This window comes from Ictidomys tridecemlineatus, unplaced genomic scaffold (genome assembly GCF_052094955.1).
Source record: "Ictidomys tridecemlineatus isolate mIctTri1 unplaced genomic scaffold, mIctTri1.hap1 Scaffold_1223, whole genome shotgun sequence".
In the NCBI taxonomy this organism is placed as follows: domain Eukaryota; kingdom Metazoa; phylum Chordata; class Mammalia; order Rodentia; family Sciuridae; genus Ictidomys; species Ictidomys tridecemlineatus.
Genome location: NW_027521117.1, coordinates 3,672 through 31,193, shown reverse-complemented (window position 1 = coordinate 31,193; position 27,522 = coordinate 3,672). Strand labels below are relative to the sequence as shown.

Below are 27,522 nucleotides of genomic sequence, written 5' to 3'. Positions count from 1 at the left end.
GTAAATGAGTGTGACAAATGGATGTCAGTGAGACTTTGGAGAACTGATCTTCTCAGCTGGTCCTCTTTTTCACTGCACGTTGGTGATGCTAGATTCAAGAGATCTCTTTCTGGCACCCTTTGTGTTTCATGCCTGAACTGTGCTCTGAAAGTTCTTGAGGAGAACAGCTTAGAAGTGCAGAAGTGAAGCTGTTTGTTGAAGCAGCTTCAAGTGGCACAAGCTAACTTGTTCTCAGTGAGCACATGGGGATTTTCCCTGGTTGAAGCAGTGTGAATGAGAATGGCTTCTCAGAGCTGGTAGGCATGTTTGCATTTGGCAAACTTTGCCATCTGTCACCCAGAGTTCCTTGCATGAAACCTACATTTCCAGTGTTTTCAGAAAGGTGTGATGAGTGGGTTTCCATGGAATTTTGTGGAATTGATCTTTTCAGGCAGTCCTCATTGCCTTCTCAAAATTGTTGATCCTGGTGCAAGGGCTCTCTTGTCAGCCAACATTGTATTTTGGGCCTGACCTCGGCTCTGAATGTACTTGCTGTACTTCCCATCTTTCCTCTCTCTGGTCCACTCCTCAGATCCCATCCTCCTTTCAATAGGGCCTCATCCAAGAAGCCTCCCCATGTGCCTCCCACTTGATTTCAACTTCTCCAGTGCACTTATTGTCTAAGCAGGGATTCCCAGGAGAGAGGGCTCTCCATTCTGCACACTGAAATTTCTCAGCAGGGAGGACTCCTCCATGCTTGGATGGCGGGGCTGCAATCACCTGGAAGGTGGAAATAGGAGGCTGGTGGTGTTCCTAGCCAGGATGCTGGTGATTGCAGTGCATTTAATCTATGGCCCTCAAGGAGGTTTATGCTGCAGATTTGTGTACTTCTGCATCTGTATGCACACAGTTCTTCATGTGGGGAAAAAAGCAATGTTCTCAAAGTTTGCTTTATATTATACTCAACTGGTAATTTACAAACCCCAGTGTCCCATCTTAGCCCAGAGCCATTCCATCAGCCCAGGGCCAGTGGGTGGTCCAGCGGTCAGTACTATGCACAGCTCCCAGGTGGCTCCAGTGTGTAGCTGAATTTGAGAGCCAGTGTACTGTAGGATTTGCCCTTGAGGTTAGAATTCATTGACTTCCTCTTATGTCATTTCACTGGTTCACGATATTCCTTGTCTCATGGACTATTCTGTGAAATCTTCAAGTTAGCCATCTCTGGTCATTTCTTCCATTTGATGGCACCTGGTTCAACAGCTTGTTGTTGGGTGGGGTCGGTCATGGGCAGTCCTGGGTCACAGAGAGGGACAGGAAGACCCTAATGTGGAATGGTGGTGTAGAGAGTAAGGGTGGGGCCAGAGCCCACACTGTGGTTAGGGTAGGGAAGGGATCTGAAGAGAGTACCTTGAAAGCGAGCTCTGGCTGCAGTTAACCAGGAATCAGGGCCTGGAAATGGAAGCCATGACAGGGCTTCTGACTAGAAAGGACACATCTTTCTGGGCTCAGTTGGAGGTCCATCGAGGCAGAGGAAAAGAGAGAGGATGCAGGAGAGGGGGATGGTCTAGATCACAGAGCCGCTCCGTCATCATATCTTAGAGAATGGATTTTTTTCTTCCAGTTGTTGGTAAATGCTAATTCCTTCACGTGTTACATTCACATCCACCTCGTCCATTGGAAAGGCTGCTCAACCACCACAGGCAGTGGTATCTTGGTGGATGTGTGCATTCTAAAAGGAGGTGAGGTTGGCGCCAATAGAGTGTGTGGGCGCTCAGGCATTGGCAAGCTTGCTTTGGAGAGTGAATCCTCTAAATGTTATTGGGCTGTTTTTGAAAGATCGTGTGGTTTGGCTAGACCTAGAATGCTTCCACACAATTTAGCATGGTGTATATTTTAGAGAGCATGATCACTGAGGGGCAGGTTGCTGGTGTGAAGCCGTGAGCATTAACATCTATCAAGTTTCTCACCTGGAGTTGGCTACCTACAACTGGTGACAGTGTTTTGCTCCTACGGAGCAATACTGAACAAGTCTCTGGGCCAGTAATCCATTGCTGAACTCCATCACTAACAAAAAGTCCCTGAGTGAAGGTGAGGACCAGAAGAGCCCGGGAACCACCTGACAGCAGCCCTGAAGTCCTGACCTCTGGCACATCATATGCCAACTCAACTGGGTATCAACCTCTTCCTGGGCTCATTAGAACTGTGTGCTTCAACTTTCAGAAACAAATGCAGAATGACAGAATCTTCTCTGAGGACACTTTTCTAAGTCTTGTTTGCAGCACGTGTTCTAAGTCTTATTTGCAGCATGTCTTCACTGGAATGAGTAGTCATTTGGCATTCTGTTGTACTTAAAATTTCATGAGATTCTGTCGCTCCCACCTGACAGATCCCTTTCTAGAACAATCTTGGGGCCCTGCTGCAGGGACACCCAGTGAGGATGCTCGAGGAAACCTTTCTGTCCAGGAAAGCGGTGGGGCTGGTGAGGGCTGGGGTCCTAGGGCGAGCTGGCTGCGGCTTTTTACCTGAAGTCCCCCTGTCCCGCCCCTTGATGATCCTCCTGGAGTCGGGCCCCAAGTGACTTCTCCCTTGGCAGCCTTTGGGAGGCACCGAGGAACTGTCTGGTGCCCTGTCCCTGAGGGCGACAGGGCTTTCAGTGTTTGCTGACTTGAGTTGTAAGGATTTTGTAAGGAGGACTCCAGCCCTCCACCTCTACCCGCAGACATCCAATGGATGGCTAAAGGCAGAATTAGAAGGGCAGCATCTCTGCCTCAATATATGGCCCATCCATCCCCTTTGCCTGAGTCACCTTGGATTTGTTACTGGACCCTGCTGGCTGCATCAGTGCCCACCAGCACAAGGAACAGGCAAAAAAAAGAAATAAAAAGGAAAAAATGAAGAACTTTGATCAAACTGGGGAGAAGCAGCCAGAAGGCTTGGAAGAAGCCCCTGACCCACAGAAGTGGTTACAGTTTATAGAAACAAAACCCAAGTGATCTACATCCGTGAATTTCCTTGGCCTGAAGAAAAGCAAAAATGGGAAAAACACAGAAAATGCCTAGGCAGATGGCCTGTGCCCAGGCTTGAGGAAGGGCGGGACCCATCTTAGCTTTCCTGGCTCCTGAGGTGGGCGTGGGGTTGCAGCCCGTCTCTATTTTCAGCAGAAGAAAGTTGCTCTTAATTCAGAATCCAGACCCCCACCCCCATGCAGTCTGTTTCATGTCCCAGGAACAAGGTCTGATTGATGTGCATCTGAGAGCCAAAGCAGGTGACACAGCTCTCCTGACAAGGCACCACCTGGCCAATCCAGGGAAGATGGACAGACCTCAACTGGTCAGGACCACCTGCTTTGGCAGCTGTGCAAAGCCCAAGCCCTTGCCCTCATTCCCCTCTCTATAAAAGCTCCAAGTCATTGTCACCCCCTGAAGACAGGCTAAGATGTGGGTCCCCGGCCTTCCCCGTGTGGCTGCACTGATAAAAGTTCCTTTCTTGCTGGGCATGGTGGTGCATGCCTGTAATCCCAGAGATTCTCGGGAGGCTGAGGCAGGAGGATCACTTGAGGTCAACCTTGGTGATTTTGTGAGACCCTCAGCAACGTAGCAAGACCCCTTCTCAAAACAAGAATAAAAAGGATTGGGGTGTACTCAGTGGTAAGGCACCCGGGTTCAATTCCTAGTCCTTTACCTGGAGCTGAAGCTCCCTGCCTCCTTTTCTTTTGCGGGTTAAAGCTTCCCCTGTGCATTCAGTCTCATTGGGCTTGGAGTTACCATTGACCCAACTCATAAGTTCCCATCTCTGGTATCTCCACCTCCTCTTGGTACTGGGGATTGGACCAGGGGCTCTGCCACTGAGCTACATCCTCAGCCCTTTTAATTCTTTATCTTAAGACAGTGCCTCAATAAGTTGCTAAACCTGGCCTCAAACCCACAATCCTCCTGCCTCAGCCTCCTGAGTCACTCTATCACAGGTGGGTGGCACTGTGCTCGGCCTGTGGTTGCATTTGGATGCAGTCCAAGCTGCTGCAGGTTTGAGGAATGTTCTGTGGGCATCTATATAACAGTACCTGAAGGGGGCGCCAGACCCTCTCGCTGTTTTTTTCTGTGGATGTCTGCCTGGCCTGCAGTGGGTTGGTCACAGGACATTCAGGAGAGATCTAGGGCACTGGGCAGTGCCCTCCATCCAGCAGGTGACCTGGCAGGAAGAGCCCTTGCAGCAGGGAAGTGGGGTGGCACTCTGTAGGTGAAAGCACAGAGCTCTCTGATGACTAGTGACTAACACAATGTGAAGCAGAAACATCCCATGAATTTCATGTTCAAGTACAAATCTGGCTAGGATGACTGGATGGCATTGCAATCTCCTGAAGGTCCTTCTTGGATTCATACAAAAAGAGAGAGCGAGGGACTAAGGGGCAGGAAGGAAACACAACTTTTTCAAACACTGAGATCTGGAGTCCAGCTCCTGCCATGTAGTCAGTGAATGAATAGATAATAATTGTTTTTATGGGACCATGTGACCTGGGGCTGCTCGGCTTCCTGTGGGCCCTCAGCATCCCTATGTATAAAGCAGGGGCACAGACCAAGGGTGCTGTCAGCTTTCTGTTGCTGTGACAAAGCATCTGAGAGAATCCCCTTAAAAGGAAACAGGGTTTCTTTTGGCTCATGGCTGCATAGGTCTCAGTCCATGGCACCTTAGCCCTGTTGCTTTGGGCCTGTGACAGCACAGTAGGACATCCTGGCAGCTGGAGCACATGACAGAGGAGGCTGCTCATCTCTGGGTAACTGGGAAGAGGGTGGGTAGGACTGGGCTGGGTCCCAATATCCCCCTCAAGGTCACACCCCTAATGATCTCATTCCTTCCAGGAGGCCCCACCTACTAAAGTTTCCATTATGTCCCAAGGGCCACAGGCTGGTGACCAAGCCTTTAGCACATGGGTAATGGGGACATTTGACATCCAAACCACAATACCAAGTGATCATTAGCTGGGGGCTAACCCCCGGTCTCCGGGCCAACCCCTCCCCACAGGCCAGGCCTGGGGAGATTGACTGCATTCTGCAGGACACCCACTGTAGGCAGCTGCCTCAGCCAACATGGAAGTCCTTAGCAGAGGCTCTTTTATTTCACGGGGGGTGGTACCAGTGATTGATCTCAGGGATTCTTGACCACTGAACCCCATCCCCAGCCCAATTTTGAATTTGATTTAGGCTCAGGGTCTCACTGATTTGCTTAGTGCCTTGCCATTGCTAAGGCTGATTTTGAAATTTTTGATCCTCCTGCCTCAGCCTCCCGAGGTGCAGGGATTCCAGGAGTGCACCACTGCGTTGGCCAAGGGGCTCCTTTTGGGCAGTGGGGTTTCCTTGGAGAGAAAGCTGACCCTGTCCTGGGGTCATTTCTGATTTGCCCACACAGCAGTGCTTTGTTACTTTTTCTTTTCTCTGGAGGGCAACTCAATTCATACCTAGTAAACATAGCCCCACAGGTTCTCTGATTAAGAATAGTGCAGAGCTGGGGGGCAGTGGTACATGCCTGTAATCCCAGACACTCTGGAGGCTGAGGCTGGAGGATGGCATGTTTGAAGCCAACCTTAGCCATTTAGTGAGGCTCTGAGCAACTCAGTGAGACTCTGTCTGTAATGAAGTATTTTAAAAAGGGCTGGGGATGTGGCTCAGTGGTAAAGCACCCCTTGGTTCAACCCCTGGTACCAAAAGAGAGAGAGAGAGAGAAGTGAAGAAATAAGGGAAAACAAAACTCAAGCTAAGATCTTAACCCTGCAAACGCAGCTGGTAGAGAAACGTGTTGACTTCAGGGCTATGAGGATTCACCTCACCAAGACTCAGGTAGCAAATGCTCTCCAAACCTGTCACCCTCAGGGCTGGGTGAGCTCCGCGGTAGAGCACTTGCCTAGCATGTGCAAGGCCCTGGGTTCAATGCCCAGTGCGGCAACAAAAAGAATTTCAAAACCCCATGTGATCCTCAGGTCCAGGGAGAGCAGTCAGAGCAGCTGTCTGCCCCTGAGACTGGGCCTGGGAGGACTCACTGGGAGGATGCCAGGGGGCTCATCAAAGGTCCGGGGAATTGCCACCAGTGCGGCCAAGGTCACTCCTAGATGGCAAAATGAAACCTGTGAGCCACGTTTTCTGTGACTCTCAGGAATCCCTTCCACACCTCTGTCCTTAAAACAGGGAAGAGTAATAATGTCACTCAGTCCCTTTGTACTGCTGGGACCACAGTGGTCTTTAGAGGAGATCTCATGGCTGCCCTGGGTCACCCCCTGCTTCACATCCCCTTGGTGACCAGTGGTCTCTTTCCACCTGAATGCTGTCCAGACCTGACTCCTGGGGTGCAAGCCTTCCCCTCCACCCTTTACCAGTGCTCACCAGCTGCCCTGGGGCATGGGAGGCTGTGACCCAGGCTTGGGTAGGGCTTCCCCCTTAGCCAGAGCCGTCCTGAGAGCCCCAGGCTGCAGCCCCAGCCTGGAAGTGGCTGCCTGGAACAGAGCAGGAGGTTGCTCCCTGTGGCCCCTCTGGCCCCTCTCTTCCTCCTGTGGAAGGAGCATGTGAGGAATGGCTTGTCCTTAACCCTGTGCAGAAGCTTCCAAAGAAACCGCTTCAAAGCCCTGGAGCAGGGGAGGGTTTTGAAAGGTTTGTGGAGCCATCTGAGAAGAAATGGCAGAACTTCAGAGATGAACAAGAGAGCAGGAGTTCCAAGCCTCTTTCGATGGAGTTTCTAGCAAAACAGGATGTTGGTTGCAGGAGCCAGATGCAAGCCAGGCTCAGATGACCCCATGGAGTACCATCAGGCGACCAATGGCCACTTGAAAACTGTATCGTAAAAGAGCTTCCAGTCCTGAAGCGCAAACTATGCCAGGGGCCTCCAGGCTAAATGACAGAAGCAGGCACACAATGACACATGGCCTGTGACCTCACTCATGGAGAGTATAATACAGATGTACCATAGAAGTAGAAAACATTATTGTGACCAATATTTTCATAATGATGATTGTTAGGATGGCCTTTCATGTTGGTTGTGATAATTGACAGCTGTCATTTTACAAATAATGTTGATCAAACGCTCCCTCTGGGCCATGCTCTAGGCCAGCCACTCTACCTGCCTTGCCTACCTGATCCTCACAGTGTCCCCAAGAAGCCAACACAACAAACCAGAAAGCACAATGTCCCTGCTAGCAAGTGCAGGACCTAAGTCTTGAACCCAGACACAGAGACCAATCAAATTCAATGAAATATTTACTGGAATACTGGTAGAAATCTAGGAGAAGAGGCTGTGGCCTAGAAATGGGGAGGGTTGGCTTCAATCCTCAAAACCCAAAGCTGTCAAGATGGTTCAATTGACCATCCACGTTAGAAACTACTCTCCAACGAAATATGCCCCAAACATTGTCAAAACAGAGGGACCGATTGGGAGGAAATGGCAACCCAGTAGAACAGGAGGCACGAGGAGAAACACAGATGAGCACTATGCACGGGAGGAGGTCACTGGAACACAGCTGGCAAGAAGATGAACACAGGCTCAAATGATGTGTTTTATTTATTTATTTTTTACCCAAATTAAGGATGTTGATAATATGTGCTGGGAGGGGATAGGAAGATAAGCTTTTTTCATACACTTTGGAGGCACATTTAACATTATCCATGAAACTTAAAAAATGCACGAATGCTATGCTCCCTACAACACAGAAATTCAGGTCTTGGGACGTGCCCTGGGAAGCTCCCAGAAGGAAGTTCATTTCAATGCTGTGTTAAATTATAAGACATGTACAATGCAATGGCCATAAGCAGGAAGTCTGTGGCCACAGTGAATAAGGAGGCACGTGCTGACTGCAAGTTCTTAGGACCTGTGGGTGGAAAGAAGACCCTGGACCACATGTTTCAGCTGTGGGACACAGACACAGCCCTGAACATAGGCTGGTCCAGTGGCACTGTGCATCTCTCCAGATCCACACAGTGTGGAAACCGCAGCCATCACTTGGCTTTAGGGACAGAAGCTGAGATGATTTTCTTTTCTGAGAGATAGGGGACCACGGGTGACTCCCTAATAGACAGATGACCAGAGCCACCTCTGGGGAGAGTCTGGGCCAGGAGGTGATGGGAGAAGTGGAATTCGATCATCTGTTTCCATTTTTCTGTGATTTGGTTCAAGTGGTAAAGCGGTGCTATTTATTAATTAATGGATCAAATAGGTTCATCATTGTTTTAGAGTACAATTAGGTGCCTTCAAACTTTAGGCTACATGGGCACATTTGAGAACGGTGCCAGCCATTCTCTCATCCTTTGGGTCATTCCCCTCCTATGTCCTGTGAGACATTTTCTATGTGAGGCTTGAAGAAGAAGAAGAAGAGAATATTCTGTAAAGAAAACCTTATGATCTGTGCATTATAAAATTGAATGGGTTCATTCAGAAATCAGAAGTTCTATTGAAAGCTCTTTGCATGAGGCAAATAAAACTTATTTTTAGGCATCCTGGTGAAGACAAGGTTTTATCTTTCTGTCTCATGTCTGTGTTTTTCTTTTTATTTGTTAGAATGAAATCCATAGGTTGGCAGACCATTCTATCAGATGTGTACCTAGATGACATTTCAATTACCCACTTTTACATGGTAGACATTTTGTACATGAACACTGCCTGTCTGCAACTTTTTTTAAAACAGGACTGGGCTCAGGAGCCCAAATACCAATGTTAGCTGGAACATGTTCTCCAGTTTGGCCTATCTGTCAGTATTCCCTGAGGTCATCTGTTCCATGAGCTTCGTTACTCCTGCTCCCTCACCAGCTTTCATAGAAACCACATGCTGTCTATGAGTCAGAGACACCAATCTCACAACATAGCATTCTTTGAGTATCCAAAGTCCCACTTTTCACTTCGCCATGCCTGACATTGTCGGTAATATTTATCGGCAAATGTGAGATTTTCAAAGATCCAATTCTATGTGCTCCTTTCTCAAAGAGCCTTAGGCAGGGCTATAGCATACATAAATATGAAGGAAAGGCCTAGTTTTTAAAATGTCATCCATCGAATAGTTGACACATGTCTGAGATATTTTTTATTTTGGAGGAGGTATTATTTAATAGGGAAATCCAACAGCTACATGATAGTGAAATGAGAAGTCTTGCATCCATTTTATTCTTTGTGATGATTTTGATGAGTAAGGATAAGATACTTCCTTGTTCCAATGAAGATGTTGCCCACTTCTGTGAATGGATGCACCGTGTCACCCACTACTTGCATATCTGCATGTTGTGCTTGACATTACCATCGTACTCGGCAGGTGGCAGAAAGTCAATACTGAAGTTCAGCTCTGGTGTTCTAGCAGCTGTGCTGCAGATCCTTGGTGTGCCACCTTGTGCAATCCATGCTGCTCTGTTCATGTTCCTATTGACTTCCTGGTGATGAGCATCATGGTCTCCTGGTCTTGAGAATGGCCAAGCATTTCTCTGTGAATGTGGAAGGTGGGCATGTGGAAGGCTTCAGGGAGGAGGGATCATTGATCATGTACTCTAATCCATGTGCCTGTTTAATGACCTGTTTTTCTTCTTGGGTTTTAAGGGAGACACTGCCCTCAAACACTTCTGTGCAGCTGGGAATGCAGGCTTCTGCTTCACCTTGAAGGAAGCATTCATGAATCCTTTCCAGAAGACATGAGAAGAGAGAGTGAGCCTCTGGTAACATGCAGGTTCCTTGCATTGCCCATGGGCTAGAGGAGAGAAGAGTTGCTTCATGAGATTTGATCCCCTTTTTCCTGAAAAGTTCCACACGGAGGTGAGTCCCCAGCATGTTTAGACATCATTTCAGACATCTTTGTTGATGGAAATGAATCACACCCCCTGATGATGTGGAAGAGCTAAAGATGGGTTTGCTATGAATTTTCTATTTCATTTCTCAGGGCCTGAGTCAAGCCAGCCATTGTGCTGTCAGCGCATGAGCTGCTGGTCAAATGTGAGGAAGTGGTCTTGCTTTATGAAAACACCATCCTGAGTCAGTGAGCCAGAGGCAGCCTGCAGTCCCTCTTTTCCTGTAAAGGCAGATTGCTGTGGATGGCCTCTGGCCTCATCATGCAGCCCTACTCAGAGTAGGGGATTGAGGGTCCAGGCAGATCCCAGTTCCTTTTGACCTTTATTGCCATTGGGCCACCCCAGGGTCCTTGGACTCTACCTGGTCTTCTGGCCTGGGTCAGGGGATGTGAGGTTTGGAATCCCCCTCTGTGGCAGGATCCCAGGCCCCCCAGCCACTTGAGGGCAGCACATCCTTCCCTAATTGTGTTAGAGGGGGAGGATTCTCCCGCCCATCCTCATCCATGCTCATCCCTCATTTTGTAGCTTCGCACCTTAGGACCTTTATTCATTGACTTAGGCTAAGATGAGTCAATCAGCAGTCTCCCAAGGGTTTACATTGTGGTAATTGACACCGAACATCTGTTTTGTAATTAAACCATTTTGGAGGACACAGTTGAGTGGCATTAAGCATATTCATGTTGGTGTATAGGCGTCACCACCATGCATCTCCAGAACTCACGTGGACGTACTCTTGCCATCAATGCGGAATTCTAGTGCCCTTGAGGCCCAGGAAAAGAACATTGTACTTTATCTTTTTATGAACCTGATAATTGAGAATCTGAGATAAGTGAAATCCTACAAAATTTGCCTTTCTCTGGACACGATCATTTTCAAGGGATGCAGTTCACCCCCACTCGTGGGCATATCAGGTCCACTGCTAACTCTGCGGGTGTTTCAATTGCACTCTCGGTGACGGTGGTGACTGTGTGCACATGAGCTGTGTGTCCAGCTCAGATCCCAGGATCTAGGGTCTTTGGTTCCACGCAGCCTATAGGTTGCCTGTTCCTCCAGGTGTCTGCAGGCCAGTGGCACGAAGGCCCTGGGCCTGGTGGTTTCTTTAGGTGAGTGCAATACGTGTCCACAGTGTCGTGGGACATGATGGACTATAAATAGAAGCAATGCCTGGATACTCCTGGGATCTCAGTAGGCTCAGCCTGTGTGCTGAGAATTGTTGTGACCTCCTAATTAATGGGGCCCCAGAATCCCAGAGAAAAGGGCAAGTCCAGAGCAGTGGAACCTCACTGTCTCTGAGAGAACTTTTGGGGTGGGGGGCCGGGATACATTAATGTGAGGACTCTGATGCAGAGTCACATGCTCCGAATCCAGGTAGAGGTGCTCAGGAACAGCCTGGGCTGGCACGTGGGTTCCCCACCTGCACACCTGTGGAACATCATGGGGCTCTGATTAGCACAGCAGCCTGACCACGTGAGGGCATCTGCTGTCTCTGTGTACAGTGAGCTGGGTTTTCTTCACGTCCCTCAACAATTCCACATAACACCAGCTCTGAACCCAGAGTCCTGGGCACTTAGTTGAGGCTCCATCAGCTCCCACCTCTCTCTACCTGACAGAGCCCTCCTGGCTCCCTCTGCACTCATTACATTGAAGATGAAACCCTGGAGGGTGGGACTTCCCGTCATCCAGAAGTTCCCAAACACATTCCACTGTTCCTGGAACTCAAATGGTTGGGGGGGCCACAAGCACCCTGGCATCCATGTGTGGGAACCATGGTAGTATAATCAAGAAACAGGAAGGAGAGGGGTTGGACTGATCAGTACAGATGGCAGGGCCTAGTACAGAGTGGAACGGAGAGTTCTCACCCGGGGTGATTGTTGTGATGTGCACAAATGCTCTGCTGGTGCTGGGGTGCCCGCATGGTTTCTGGGGTCTTGAAAGGCTACAGATGCCCACAGAGTGTTCTCAGATGCACAGTGGGAGGCCCGTTGCAATATGTACATGTGGAAGAAGTAGGAGACCCCCTTAGTGTGGAGGTGCCATCTAGAAGGCAGCCTCACTTCTCTGAAAAAGTTGATTGGAAAAAAAGGGTCCGTACCTGTGCCCAAAGGGCCATATATGCTCCTGGAAGTTGGTGGTGGAAATAGTTCTCCATCCATTAATCACTCCCTCACTCACTAATGTCCTTGTGTCCTTGAGAAAGGCTCTCCCTTTCCTGGTTTTCCTGAATAGAAATCCTCTTGCCTCTTGGGTGAATAGGGTTATGGCTTGTGCAGAGGGTGGTGGTTTACTGAGCATCTTAGAGACTGTCCTTTATGGAGCCTAATGATCCCAACTGGGGAATGAGGCCAGGGTCCTAACTGTGGTTAGTGTGAGGACACCATGGGTTCAGAGAGGGAAAGAAGGACAAGGGAAACTCAGATGTCCCTTCATGGCCCCTGGAGTTAGAGGACTTACCCCTTTGCACCTGGGATCAGGAGACCTCATTTCCTCCAGGACACGCACACTCAGACGTTAATCTTGAGTGTGGGTTCCTTTCTGGGGTCCAGGGCTGTTGTTAGCCACCAGGAATGACAGTGCTCTCCATGCTGAGTGGAGCCAGTTTTTGCCAGGAAAGAGCCCGTGGTCACGCCTTGTGCAAAGCACCCCACACCAGGGGCTCCCATCCCTACATTCCTGTCCTGAAAAGAAACCACTCAGAGGCAAGGTGGGTCCAACCACCTCCCATGTGTTCACTCATCACTGTGTTCCAGCATCACCCCAGTTCACAGTCCTGATGGGATTGGATGTGGCTCAGAATGTCACCTTCATGAGCTCTACCCTGCCACAGCTGCAGTTCTGCAGTGGGAGAAACTCAAAACCTCAAAACACATGCACATGAAAGAAAAGAGCAAGAGCCAGAGCCCAAACAGGGCCACATGTGGCAAGGACAGCTGGAGTGCCTAGGTTGGGACTCAGAATTATGTCAGTGGGGTGGCATTGCTGCTGACACCAGCATGATAACAGAGAGCCAGCCCTGCTCATTTTGCGGAGCAGTGTGTTGGGGAAGGCAGAAGAAATTGAGAGGCAGGATTGAGTTTGGCCCTAGGAGGAGGTTGGGTAAAAGGCCAGTGTGAGTTGGAGGGCCTGGGCAGATAGAGAGAGGCCAGGGCACACCCCAAAGCCTGGAGACTGCACTTGATGTCCAGGGTTGTGAAACACCACCTCCCCTCTTACTCACAACTGAGAGCAAGGGGCATTGATGAGTTCAGTTTGTGTGTGGCTGCATCCAAGGTGGCTCGGCTAGGCACCTCTGTTTCCTTGACTCAGGAGGCTGGGAGTCCAGGCTCCACTGAGGCTGGGCTGGGAGGATCGGACTCTGAGTTTATGCCTGTGTTCCTGGTAGGATCCATGTTGGCTGAGCCTCAGTGTTTTTGCAATGAGAGGATGGGTGACTGTCATGTCTTTATCACAGGACACACTTGCTAAATGGATTTGTTTGCTCTGGGGAGGAAAGAGAGAGAAGGGAGTGGTGCTGGAGACAGGGATGCAGACAGGGGTCATAGACTTGGCATAACTCAGTCTTGGAGGTGATATCCCATCACCTGTACCCACTTCAATTCCCATGAATGCAGAGGCTGAGCCCCCTTGAGGTGAGGGGTGAACCGGTTCTGGGCAGCAGGATGCTGTGGTACCTCGGAGTCTCTGTGAGACCCCAACACTAGACACACTTGGCCCTTTTGAAATCTTAGGAGAAGCCTTGGGAAGTTGTATGGCAGAGGGGAGCAGCCTCTGCATCTCAGTCCCCTCCAACTTGCCATGGTGTAGAGAGGGAACTGCAGCCACGATGGGACGGACATTGGCCACGTCCCTGTGTGGGACACAGGCCTGATTGAGTTGGGGTGCATTCTTTGTCTCTGCCCTTCTTGTGATTGTCCCATCTCTACATTTGTGCTTTAGCCACCTGTGAGTCCCATCTCTGGTTTCAGAGAGAATAGAGGGTGTTATGGGCCAATAGACACAATAAACCCTAGAGATTAGATGCTACCCTACTTTCCAGAAAAGACTGGGCACACCATGAGTTGCACAATGATGGGACCAGGGTCCAAAAGCTGCTGAGAGGGAAGGACTGGTTGTGAATGCATTTTTGAAGGCTCCAAGCTGGAACTCTAGTGGCACCAAGCAGGGCAGATGCTGGTGGGGATGTTTGGGTAGTTGTTGGTGAACACCTGCGCACCTGAGATGTTTAGGCATGGAGGAGAAATCAGCAGCTCATAGGGCTTTTGAAAGTGGTCTTATGTGAAAAGAGGCTCAGGTATGGGCACAGGAAATGACATCATTGCCTTGACAATGGATCAAACAGAACATGGAACCCTGGTATCCAGGCACCCACTTAACTGACCAAGCCATCCGAGCTCATTTGGTTGGAGAAACTGGAGGGAGAAGGATGTTCTCCTGTGGTTGCAAACAATGCCGAGCCTCAGGCTCCCAGGAATCTCAGGGGGGCCAACTAGCCCTTTTGTGGATGCACTGGGTGAGGCTTCATCTTAGACGCCAGAGCCTCTGGCGATTGTCGCAGAGGAGCTCAAGAGTAACAGTGAGTAGCACAGGGCAGGTGAGCCCAGCAGGCCCTCTAGTCTGATCCCTGATGAATGGCCCAGGACTCCTATTCTGACTGTGTGTGTGTGTGTGTGGGTGGGTGTGTGTTTGTACTGATGGGAACTGTCCCATTGTGCTTTGACTCTAGTGTATTGGCACAAGTCATTTTTCTGTTTGTCACCATTTCCATTTTAAACCAACATTCTTGGTCCCAACACAGGGTGAAAATGATGAGAACACGGAGGAGCCCTTCAGGGTACAGAGCCTTGAACCTTACAGGCAGGACCAGCTTAGGAATGAGCTCCTGCCTGTCATTTGTGGGAGGAACCTACATTTCAGTGGCAACATGGGGTTAATCTCCTGGGATTCCATCCCCACCCATCAGGTGCTGGATCTCTTGTTCCCAAGGTAAGCACCAGACCACCAAGCCCAAGTGTGTAGCCCCCTCATGCCTGGGTCTTGGGGCTGCCATGTACCTCTCAGGGACCCAAAGGTTTGTGATACCTAATGAGATAGAGGACCACACTCATAGTGGAATGTCAGTCCCGAATGGGACGAGTCCTGGAGGTGCCTGCCACAGCCTTGCAAGGGGAGTGAACTCCGCTCTCAGGCAGAGAAACCATCCTGACTCCAGCTGATCCACAGAGGTCCGTGGAGCAGTCCCCACACACTGGGCACCACAGCTCAATGGTGTGCACTGAGCTCATTCCCAGGTGGACTCAGCGAGGCCAGGTGGTCTTTCTGGTGTGATATTGGCTTTGTGAAGAACGTAGATCTGTGCCAGAGGCGTCTCAAAACTCAGGCCTTGGGAAAAGCACTTTTGGGTTAATAAAGACATGTTAATTTCCATAGTGGGACAGAGCATCCTAGCTGGGACATAGCTGGACAGGGGCTTTGGACATGGCGGCTCCCACACCCAGAGATATGTGGGAATCAGCAGTTTGGGCTCATTCACTGATGAACATGGAGAAAGCACCCACTGTGTGAAGACACGTTTCCAGTCACATTTCATAATTCATTGAAAAATAGGGTGCAAATGACTGCCATTGTGTCCCTTTTCATGGGGGTCAGCCTCAAACCGCAGGTGCCATGAGTACATATCCTACATGTGACTGCATCCCTGACTCCATGGGGCATAAGTGCACGTTGTCCTCTTCAGTGACTATGGTGGACCCCTGGACCAACTTCAACATGGAATGGGCTTGGGGTCAAGAGGGTGGGCTCCTGTTTCCAGAATAGGGACCTGCAAGGTGATTTGACTTGGGAAGGCTGAGGAAAGACTGCTCTCCCCAGTGTAGGGTCAGAGGTTTTCTCTGGAGGCCGTGGTGAAGGCAAGGCCAGGGTTTTGCTGACTCCACACCTTCCTCCCCACAGTGCCTCACCTTCCTTCCTGGGGACCTGGGTGAACCTCTACTCCGAGGCTTCCCATCAGCCTCCAGGCTTTCTGAGTCTGCAGCAGCTGCTATCCATGTGGCTCCTGCTGGGAGGCTTGAACCTGGAACACCAAGCACACCACCTCCTGGCCGCAATTGAAGATGGCAAATCAAGCCAGGCAAAGCCTGAGAGCCAGGCGGACTGTGGTGAGTACCTAAGGGTATATGAGGAAAGGTCCAACTGTTGTCCCACTGCAGGGAGTCTGTATGCCTGGTGTTGGGCTGGAAATTAGGACAAGCCTTTGTCCATTCAGGAAGTGACCCCAGTCTGCAAAGAGGTCCTGTGTGGGCCAAGGGCCTGAGTTCTTCCTGGCAGCAGAGGTATTGTCTGTCTGTGGGAAGGTCAGGGCAAGGCAGTCATGTTGGCATCTTTTCTCCTCTAGCTACAAGCTCAGTTCCTGTCACGGCTCCTCAGCCAACCCCAGAGCCAGAGCCTTCTCCCAGGGAAGGGGCAGAGCCGGACTCCAGGACATCAGGGGTCTCTACTCGGTCCTCCCCAAGGCCCCAATATAACAAGCGGATGAGAGGCAGGTGCCTCATTCACGTCTACCTGGAAAAGGAAAGGACAACACAGTATAGGAGCATCCTGGTGAGTCCTCGAGCAGGGGAGTCTCCTGGGAGCCCACAGTGGGGAAGACCGAGTCCACAGCAAACACTTTGGACTAGGCCTGTCTTCTTGAACTGGAGCTTCTGGAAGGTCAGGAAGGAGAGCAGAAAGTGAGCAAGAGAGAGGCGGGAGAGCAGCAGCATGCCAGGTCTGGGTGCGAGTGGGCCTGCGTGTTTTGGGATGTGCAGGTCAGAAGTGCAGGAGTGAGTGCTGGGTTCAGAGGAGGTCAGAGAAATATCGAGGGTACAGGCCATCCTCTACTGACCTTGGTATTGAGGAGGAGTATATTGAACCGTGGAGGTTGAAGCACAGGAGTTGGCAGTCATTTTCTTGTGTGTGGGAGGGGATATGTTGCTGGTTGAAGGGAAGGGAGCCATTGTAGAATGATTAGGGTGGGTAGGTGTGGGTCACAGAGAACTGGGGGCCTTGGAGGGGCCCATTAGTGTCCTAGTTTGCATGTATGTGAATAGAGATTTAGCGGCTCTCTCTGCAGAATTTTCCTGGGTGTGGAGTATCCATCATGAGACTCTGGTGTCCACCTCCAGGGGAGCTATGTTGAACCACTGCACCTGCTGGGTCCGAACCTCCTGACACCCTAGCAAGCACTGACACTCTCGAGCCCAGCAGCTTCCATGCCTATCATTAAAGAGTCCTAGTGTGTGTTGTGCCCTGGCTGTCAGGACCAAAGCACCTAGGGTTTGTGCCTGGTCCACACAAAAATGCAGCTGCATCCCAGACCAGAGCAGGGATATGGAAGTGCACTGGACCATTCCTCCCATCTTGATGGGACTAGAGTGTGTCTGTACAAAGTCTTTTGGTCCTTATTCCCTTGTCCCTGTAGGGCATAGCAGGTTGAAGCAAACTCTTGTACCAAGATTGGACTAGAGGCTCATAGGAAGACCCCCACATGATCACATGAAGGCCTCAGGTAGCAGGGTATCAAGATGGTGCCCTTGTGTTGAGAGCTCACTTGTCTCTGATTGTCCTTGAGCACTGTCCTCTGGGTAGCTACTCCCAAATTCCCTCTCTGATGAGCTTTCTCCAACCCTGCTCAGGTGACCTGCCAGGACAGGGCTCCAGTCATCATCCGCAGGGCCTTAGATGCACACTTGCTCCAGCAGGAGGACCCAGAAAACTACGAGCTTCTGCAAATTCTCTCGAACCATCAGAGTAAGTGGAACCATCAGAGGGTAGGGAGCAGTGAGTCACAGTGGGCTCACGATAACTGGGAGCCAGAACACAGTGTGCATTGACCCAGTGCCCAGGATGAGTATGGTGGGACTTGTGCATAAAACAAAGTGTAATGATGGGGCATAAATCTGCAGGTTCTTCATGTTCCCCAGGGGCTGTGGACCTGCCTATCATGTGTTCTTTCCTTGGCCTGAGGAGGCATTGCAAAGCTATTATCCACAAGGGGCCAAGAAGAGAGGCTTCTTTGTCTTGTGTCAAAGAAGACAGACAACCACAGGGTGCCTACTTTGGTGGCCTTTCCTGACCTAGATGAGTACATGAGAAAAGCAGTTCAATGAAGAATCATTTCTGGCTTCCAATCTTTCTATTCATTGCAAACTGAGTTTACTTAGGACCAGAGGCCATTTCTAGAGAGAAGAGTGTGGTAGAATAGAACCCTTCACAGCTTGTAAACTCTTCTTGGAGAGAGAGAGAGAGAGAGAGAGAGAGAGAGAGAGAGAGAGAGAGAGAGAGAGAGAGAGAGAGAGAAAGAAGAAGAAGAAAGAGGAGGAGGAGGACGAGGAGGAGGAGGACAAGGATGAGGAGGACGAGGAGAAGGAGGACATGGAGGAGGAGAAGGAGAAGTAGAAAAATGAAAATAAGTTGAAGGAGGAGACCATGAATAAGAAGGTCAAGATGACTTTAAGAAGAAGCATGAGGAGAAGATGAAGAAGAACAAGAACAAGAAGGAGAAACACAAGCCGAACAAGAAGTATAACAATAAATTGATTAAAAATGTGAATGAGAATTAGACTCATGAGGAGAAAATGCAGAAGTGGGGAACTCAAGAGAAATATATATCTCTGGATGGCACAGCCCTGCTGTGGACATCCTCCACCTACGCTCAACACACCTCCAAACCATACCCCTCCAATTAGTGTAGCCCTGTATGAGTGGATGAATCCACTGGCAAGGTGGAGGCACCCACCATCAAGTGCTTTTCCATAAACCGACCTGTGATCATTGCTGCAGTGGGGAGAAAAATTTGAACACATGAGTCTTTGGGGACCAATCCAGATACAAACTCTAGCTGTTTGTCTTTGGTGGGTCCAACGTGAACTAAGAAGGTCTGGGGTACAAGGGGCTATTTCCTTGAAAGGTGTTCCTGTAGGGGACCTCCTGTGCATAGAGGGTCCTCAGGGAGGAATCAGTGGGGAGTCTTTGGTGCAACAGTAGCTGGATTCGGGGGCTCTCAGGTCTGTGTGTGAGACCTGAGCTGGCAGAGGCTCTCAGTTGTGGGGGATGTTGGGTAGTGTATTACTTGAGTGTCACCTACCACGCCTCTGCCCCTGCCTCTCCAGAGCTGAGGATCCCTGCTGATGGAAACGTATATTACGCCCTGGATGGCAGAGTGGATTATAACTTTCTTCTTCGGGAAACAGCTGCCAGCAAGTTGTTTAAAGTCAAGCCAAAGGAGGTAAACAGCCACCTTCTTCAGTCTTTACTCCTGGTGCCACTCCACATCCTCCAAGGGGACAAGAACCTCAGGTTCTGGATGGATGTTGTAGAATGCCCACAGAGCCAACTGCCAGGCTGGGTGGGGTGCAGGTGCTGGGCTTTGCTGATGTTGTCATCCCCCACAGTTCTTGGAGCCTTCTGTGGCAGTGGCATCCAGGATCCCAGCAGCTGTGAGCAGCAGCTCTGCGGTGGCTGCAGGACCATTGCCCCAGGCCACCCAAACCAATGAGTGGTGCGTGAGAAAAGTCACCAGTAGCAGCTCCTCACTGCTTCACTCCAGCGAGCAGGTGGAAGACAGCCGCTTTGTCCACGTCCTCCTAGAGGGACAGAGCCTGAGGGAGACAAAGCGCATCCTGGTAAGCCCGACAGCAGGGCTGCCTCCTGGGTGTCCCCACAGTGGAAGGCAGGAGACACAGCTAACCCTGGGGCTGTGGTGGGAAATTAAGAAGAGAGAGGTCAGTCTTAAGGGCTTGACCTGAGTGGGGAGAGCCTCAGCATGCCCAGCTGCAGCGGTGAGTGGGCCTGTGTATTGTGGGTTTGGCAGGCCAGAAGTGCAGACGAAAGTGCTGTGGACAGATGAAGGCAGAGATATGTCCAGGGTGCAGGCTGCAGTGCCTAGAACTTGGTATTCTCAATGAGTGAGGTTGGAGCAGAGGAGCTGGCAGTGACTTGTCACATGTGTAGGAGGGGGTGTGTTCCTGGTGGCAGGGAAGAGAACCTCCTTAGCATGACTAGGTGTGAAAATTTGGGGTCGGGATCACCTGGGGGGTCATGCCAAACTTCGGAATGTCAGTCTTTGCATGTATGTAAATACGGAGCTAAAGGGGTTCTTGGCAGAATTTCTATGGATGTGCAGTAGACACGCTAATGCTGCAGGTGTCCAGCTGCAGAGGAGACATGTTCAGTGACTGCCAGTGCTGAGTCAAGTACATCATTAGAACCAGACCCACACCGAGCTTCCAGAGCCCAGGGCCTCTCCAGGCTATCATGAAGCACTCAAGTGCACACTCTTGCATCTGAGTCTGTTTTGTGTAGTGGCAGTCAGGACCAAAATTTTCAGTGCATCTGCCTCTTCCACCCACAAAGGCAGCCTGCATCCCAGAGCACACTTGGTGCGCAGATCCCTGGCCCATTGCTGTCATCTCAGTGAGATGAGAGTGTGTCTGTGCATAGGCAGTTTGGTCCTTTGACCTGAGTGGAATGTGGCTCCCCAGGGGGAGGGGAGATGGCAGGTACAGGCAGATATTTGTACCAGGATTGTTCTAGTAGCACGTTGCAAGAACCCAGGGGGTATATGGAGGCCACACTCAGGTAGCAGGATAACAAGATTGTGCCCTTGTATATGTAGCTGAGATTTCTCCTGAATGTTTGACCACAGTCTTCTGGGTAGCTCCTCTAAAAGCCATTCTCTGATGACATTTGTCCCACCCTGATCTAGGTGACGTGTCAGGAGAGGGTGACAAGCCTCATCCGCAGGGCCTTGGACCAAAATTTGTTGCAGCATGAGGATGTGGACAACTTTGAGCTGCTGAGAATGATGTCTCTGCATGACAGTAAGTAGGACAATCAGACAGTGGGGAGACATGATCCACAGTGGGCTCAGGATAACTCACAGCCAAGAGAAAGTGGGCCTTGGCCCTAAAATAGCCAGAGTGTGGTGGGCCTGGTGCAGGAAACCAAGTGCAGTGATGGGCGTGTCCAGTGTGGACGAGTTCAATGAGGCCCCAGGCGGCTGCTGGACCTCTCTAAATGTGTTCTCCCCTGGACCTGGTCTGGCAATGCAAAGCTAATATCGATGAGGGCAAGGCAGAGAGAGGCTCAATCTATCATCAGTTTGGTTTATGGCTCACTGATAAGGATGCCTTCAAATGAAGAGGAGCAGAGCATGGGTCCTGATTGGATCAGCATTGCTATGGACGGAAGCCGCACAGGTCCCAATCCATGGCCAGGATATGAGAAGTCCTGCCTACTCAAGAATGTCAGGATTGCAGCAACTGGGAACAGGACTCAGTGAAGAGGAAGTCAAGGCCAGGGGACAGCCTGTTTGGGTTCTTTTTGGAACAATTCCAAGTCCTCTCTGCCTGGGTGCCCATCTCCTGAAGATATCAGAATGGCCAGGTTATTATTCCTTCCAGCAACAAAGAAGGGCATCTGAAGAACAGAGGCCACAATGCTGAGCTGTCCACAATGCCAGTGCTCTTTCCTTTCTTGTGAGCCCGACACTCCTAGCCTCCACCATCCCAGCCTGTCCACAGTAGAACACACCATCTGTCGAGCACGTAAGTGAGTTTTCCCATTTTCACACACTGCCTCATTTGAGTTGGCTCTGTCTCACACATGAGGAAGACTGAGGTGCAAGGAGCTGGGCAAGGGGCAGTGTCTGCGAATCTCAGGGACTTGGGAGGCAGTGCAGGGGGAAGGGGATTTCCAAACAGCCTCAGAAACTTAGGGAGACCCTGTACCCAAGTCAAAAGGCCTGGGAATGGTCTCAGTGCTTAAGTGCCTCTGGCTTTATCCCTAGTAAAAAAATAAGCCAGTCAAAAGGAATTACCAAACCGAGAATCTACAAAGGTGATTTCAGAAACAGACTTTCAACCCAAGCATCAGTTGAGAGCAGGCTCCAGACCAGGGGAGGTTTGTGTGTAACAGACGTCAAAAGGGAGGACTACGGGGGGCCTGGAACCCACTAGGTGTGATGGCATCTATGCCTTATGGCAGGAGGGTGGCAGTGATGCTGGCCCTCTCCTAGATTTTGGAAACCTTGTTTTCATTGGGGAAGCTTTATGGAGGTGGAATCTATTTTAGCAATCCTGGTCCAGATGAGGTGCTGACTACCACAGGTAGAAGCCTATCCAGAATGCGGTGTCTGTTATTCAGTCTTTCCTGACAGTGACAATGACCAAGAAAGGAAGTCACTTGTCTTTGGTCTTGGTTTCACTCCTGGCCATTGATTGAGAACTGATTTCATCTTGGACTACTGAACAGAGGCTGCATCTGGGCAGAAGAGTGTGATAGATTTGAACTCCTCAGGACGACCCGCCATTGCCAGAGAAAGAAGGAGAAGGAGGAGGAGGAGAAAGAGACACTCCTGAGTGGGGAGAGGATCACACGATAAAGAGCAGGAGGCAGAAGAAGAAAAAGAAGGAGGTGAACAGAAGGAAGGGTGGAGGGAGATACACAAGAAGAAGAACAAGAAGGAATCATGTAAGAACAGGAAAAAGACCCAGAAAGAACTACAAGAAGATGCAGGACAGAAAGAAGAGCCAGAAGTAGAACAAGAACCAGAATAGAAGTACCAAGCAGACAGCTCCTGATGAGAAACAAGGGGAAGGAGAGCGATCCTAGAAAACAATAGAGTTCTTCAGGGCACCACCCTGCTCAAGTCCTCCCATGTCCATGCCCAACACACCTCTGATGGATACCACCTCCCCTCCGTGTATTCATCCATGAGTGGATTCATCCAGGGCAAGGGGATGAATTCCCCCACCATCCAACGCTTCCCTGAATGCCCATGTGTGAGCATGGCTGCCCTGGGGAGAAAGGCCTAAGCACAGGAGCCTTTGCCAATCCTGATGCAGATCCTGGCAGTGTCCCTTTGGCAGATCCAACCTGCACTGAGAAGTTCTGGGCCCAAGGTGCTGTTTCCATTGCCAGGTGCTCTTTTGGTTTAGAATCCTGTACATCATCTTCTCCAGGGAAGAATCACTGAGGGAGTCTTTGGTGGCACTGTAGCTGGATAGGAGGGCTCTCAATTCTGGTGCAGGCTCGCCCTGGCGGAGACTCTCAGGGGTTGTGGGTGTTTTGTGGTCTAATCCTTGAGTGCCACCTAACAATTCTCTCCACTTTGCTCTGCAGAAATCAAGGTCCCTGACCACTCACTGATGTATCTGTCCATGAATCCACAAATCAAATATTATTTCATCGTGAGGAAACGCCGCGAGGTCAAGGGAAAGGAGGTAAACACCTACCTTATTCAAGCTGTACTTGTGCTGCCATTCCACTCCCACCTGGGGAAATGAGAAGCCTGAGCACCTGGACATATGTGCTAGAAGCCCATAGAGCCAACTGACAGGCTGGGGTGGCTTTCTGTTTCTGGGTTTGCTGATGTTCCATCCCCCACAGTTCTCAGAATCAACCTGCAAGTCCTCCAGGCCGCTTTCCCACAAGCAGGTGGGAGACACCTGCTTAATTCGTGTCCACTTAGAAACACAAAGTCCAAAGATGGCCAAGACTGTTTTGGTAAGCCTGGGAGCAGGGGTGTCCCCTGGTGCTTACACCTGGGTGGGGAGCAGACACTGGTCCAATACCATGAACTACTCATGACCTCTTGAATTTGGAGCTTCTGGATGATCAGGAGGATAGATGGGAATCAAGAAGGAAGAGGTCAGTGTGAAGGGCTGGAGCTGAGATGAGGGAGAGCAGCAGCTTGTCCACCGCCATGTCTGAGGGAGTCTGTGTGTCAGGTGGCAGCATGCAGTCCAGAAGGGCAGAGGCAGGTATGAGTGACAGATGAGAACAGGCCAGGACCTAGGTTGCAGGTTCCTCTGTATGGGATGCTGGCCTCTATGGAGCAGGACACCAGTATGAGGTTCTGCATGTTCCTTGAACAAGGAGCTGAGAGGGTCTCTCTGCAGAGTCAGTATGGATGTGGAGCAAGCACACTAAATGTCCAGGTAACCCAATGTTTACCCTTGGCGGAACAGGTGCCCTCGTACACCCCAGCCAGCACTGAGCCTCTGGAGGCCAGGAGCTCTCATGGCTCTCTTTCGTCACTCCTGTGTGTGGTCACGTTCCTGGGTCTGATTTGGGCCCTGGCAATCCAGACCAAAGCCTCTAGGTTTTGTGCCTAGGCCATTCCCAATGCCGCCTGCATCCTCGGGCAGACCTAGGATCTTGGAGGCTATTGTCCCATTCCTCCCAACTTGTGGGATGAGATTGCATCTGTATGCAGGTAGTGGGGTCCTTTCACTTGGAGAGAAGTGCAGCTCCACAAAGAGCAATGGCAGGTCCAGGAAGTCCTATGTACAAGGATTGGGCTAGTAGCCTATGGGAAGAGCCCACGCGATGAGCAGGAGGTCAGCCTCAGGTAGTAGGGTCATGGATGTTGCCCTTGTATTTAGAGTGGAGGTGCCTCCAGAATGCCCCTGCCCACTGTCCTTGAGTAGTCACTTCAAGGCCCATTTCCTGAAGGCCTGTCTCCCATGCTGCTCCAGGTGACCTGCCACGATCGGGCTCCTGTCGTCATCCGCAGGGCCCTGGAGCTACACTTGCTTACTCAGGAGAAGCCGGAGGAATATGAGCTGGGCCAAATCATCTCTCACCGTCAGAGTAAGTGGGACAATCAGATGACAGAGAGCAAGGGTCAGGATGTGGACTCAGGTCAACTCTTAGCACCAAAGAGCATTCTCTGACCCCCAAGAACACTCTAACAGGGTGTGTTGGGCTCGTGCACAAAGCCAACTGCACTTCTGCTGGTGTAAGCTCTCCAGGTGTTTTGGTATACCCCAGTGGCTAGTGCGGCTCCCCACCAGGTGCCCTGCCCAGGACATGAAGACGCGTGCAAAGCTGACATCATTGAGGAGTGAGGAGGAAAGCCTCTTTCCAGGAGCAGTATGGTTCTGTGGTCTGAGATAGGAGTGGTTTCAGAGGAACATGGGAATGCATGGGCTAAAGATGGAACTGGCATTTTGTGGACTGAAGCAGTAGGATTAAAAGCCTTCTGTGTGACCAGAAAACCACTGCCTGGGCAGAGCATTGCCAAGATTCTAGCAAGCAGTAACAGGATGAAATTGGGAAGAAAACACAGCCTGGGAGACAGCTTGAATCATCTGTTTTTGCATCAATTCCATGGTCTTCCGCACCTGAGTCCACTAGCCAAGGAGTGATCCCAATAGCCAGGTTATGATCCCTAACTAGAGTCAGATGAGGGCTTCCTGAGCACGTAGCCACAGAGCTCATCTGATAATAATGTCAGCGCTTTTTCATTGGTTGGTTGGTTGGCTTTTGTGAGCCAAACACCTCAGCAGCCATTATCCCAGCCTATGTACGCTGAAGACCACCATCCCAATGAGTTCTAGGATCACTTGTCTCCTATCTTAACCTTCTGTTAGGTTAGTAGAGTCTATGGAAGAGGAAGTCTGTCTGGGGCCTTGGTAGCCTAAGAAATTCATAGCAGAGATCCCCACATCCAACCCAGAAGGGATAGAGAACAGGCTCTAGGTTAGAGGAGGGCGAGAGGAAAGAGGTGTTCAGAGGAAGGAGAAGCTGGCTGTTGTATTCCCCCACTCGGGGTCATGGCACCACTGGGCCATACACCATGTCGGAGGGAAGCAGTCCCTTTGCTGGTCTTTGGAATCATTGTTCTCAGGAGGGCAGCATTTGGAATGTGGTCTCCATTCTCAGAAGCCTGGTTCACATGGAAGCAGGCTCCACCAACGCAGAAGCGTGGCTCTAATGTGGTATCCGTGCTGGTCAGCCTGTCCTCACCGTGGCCATACTTGAGAATCCTAGGCCTTTTCTCTGGGTTTCACAACTTTCTCTTTGGTTGTGCACTGAGGCTGTCCATAAAGCTCTAGTGTGTGGCAGTGGAGAGCTCCTCAGCCCTTGCCACAAAGGCATAGACTGGGAGAGAGAGAACAAGGCTGGGAGAGAGGGAGAGATAGAAAGACGGAGAGGAGAAGGAAGACCTCTACTTGGAGAATGAGGATTCAGTGGAGCCAACAGGGACAAGGTACTGTTGCCCAGGGCGCACTCCTGTTTAGGTCTTCCTCCAAGCATGCTCCACCTTTCTTCCAGTCCCTCCCACCTCCCAGTAGTGTATTCATCTTGAATGAGAATTTCATGTTGACATCAGAGCACTCACCATCCAATGCTTCCTTCCAAACCCACCTGTGAAGATGGCTCATGTGGGGTCTGAATCTTCGGCACTTTTGTGGGAGATTTCAGATGCAAACCCTAGTGGTGTGCTTTGGCAGACGCAAGAGGACCTGGGATGTTTTGGAGTCCAAAGCCTTTGGTAGGAACAGACATTAGGTCTGTTGAAGTGCTCTGCCTAGTTCTTCCTCAGGGAGGACTGTGGAGGCTGTCTTGTTGGTATTGGTGCTGAATTGGAGAGCTCTCAGTTGTGTGGCTCAGTTCGTTTCTGGCACAGGCTCTCAGATGTTGGGGTGTCCCAGGGAGCACCTCCTGAGCCACCTTATTTTGTACACCCCTCTCTCCCCAGAGCTGAGGATTCCAGCGCAGGCCAACGTATTTTACGCAAAGAACCCTCACACGAAACCCAAATTCGTGCTGAGGAAAAGGAGCCTCTCCCAAAAGAATGATGAGTGGATCCAGCCTCAACCTCCCTCTCGTCCTGCAAAGAAGGCTCCAGCCCTCCTGAGGATGCTTGCAAAACCATTCTGCTGCTGTGTGCCTGGGCGGGGCTGAGGCAGCCCAGGAATATTTACATTGATTACTATTTGCTTCAAAGTTTGAATCTATAGTTTGCCATTGTCTTTGACCTTGTTTAGTAACACAGTTGTTACTCTATCCTGTATTTGTTGTTCCCATTAATATATTATTATTTTAAAATATATATGTTTTTGTTACCTGATCTACTGTGATGATTTGTTACCTGATCTACTGTGATGGTTTTTGATCCAAATTGTGCATTTGATGATAATGAATGCCATGCATTTAGGAACCTGTAGACTCTAGACAATGAATGAATGTCTACTGTTGCATGGACTGGTCTGCAGAGTCCTGTAGCATTTGAGCTTGTGTGAGGGCTTCATAGGGCTTGCAAAAAGTCCAGGTCAGATGGTCCTGCATGAAGCTTAGCTCCTAGTGGTCTCCTCTACAGCATAAGGGCCAAGGAGAAACCCACTTCCACACAGAAGATGGGAAGCTACCTTATGAAGGTGATCGTAGGTGTGGGACCCTCTTGCTAGGACCCTTTTTCTATTGGGCCAAAACTGTGCTCTGAATGTGATTGCTGAGAAGAGCTTGGAATTTCCTGATTGAAACAGTTCATGCAAGCTGCTTCCACTTGCAGGAACAAAGTGTGTTCTCGTTGAGCACTTTGGGGTGTCCCAGGTTGCACTAGAGTGTGTCAGAAGCACTTGTAATGATTGGCATTCACGGTTTCACATTGAAGCCTCTGTGCCATCTGTCAACCACTGATGGCTGCAAGTGGGTACCCTGCCTTTCAATGAGTTTTCTGAAAAAGTAGGAGTTTTGAAGAACTGATCTTCTCAGCATTCCCCTTGCCTCCCCAAGTTGGGTGATGTCAATTATACAGGCTTCCTTGGGAGCACACATTTTATATTGAGCTGGAATTGGACTCTGGATGCGATTGCTGAAAATAGCTGGGGAATGGGAGAATGGAAGCTGTTTGCTGCAAGCAGTTTCAATTTGCTTTGTTGATTAACTTTGTTGTAAGTGAGCACATGCTATTTTTTTT

At 50.3% G+C, this 27,522-nt stretch overlaps 1 protein-coding gene across 1 annotated transcript; it reads left to right on the top strand.

Moving 5' to 3' along the window:
* The first annotated feature begins 357 nt into the window (after positions 1-357).
* Positions 358-26,673, top strand: LOC144372538 (uncharacterized). The gene is made up of 12 exons (XM_078035870.1): positions 358-9,747; positions 14,572-14,759; positions 15,726-15,931; positions 16,168-16,373; positions 17,447-17,561; positions 18,923-19,038; positions 19,205-19,435; positions 20,518-20,632; positions 22,935-23,035; positions 23,202-23,318; positions 24,293-24,407; positions 26,302-26,673. The coding sequence occupies exons 1-12, from the start codon at positions 9,706-9,708 to the stop codon at positions 26,505-26,507; spliced, it is 1,758 nt and encodes a 585-aa protein (XP_077891996.1). The 5' UTR covers positions 358-9,705; the 3' UTR covers positions 26,508-26,673.
* Positions 26,674-27,522: the final 849 nt, after the last annotated feature.

Excerpts from the sequence above, each read along its gene's own strand:
- LOC144372538 (XM_078035870.1), top strand. The coding sequence starts at position 9,706 with ATGAGATTTGATCCCCTTTTTCCTGAAAAGTTCCACACGGAG. Across the intron at positions 16,374-17,446 it reads CACAGTATAGGAGCATCCTG|GTGACCTGCCAGGACAGGGC; the intron begins GTGAGTCCTCGA and ends AACCCTGCTCAG. Across the intron at positions 19,436-20,517 it reads GGGAGACAAAGCGCATCCTG|GTGACGTGTCAGGAGAGGGT; the intron begins GTAAGCCCGACA and ends ACCCTGATCTAG.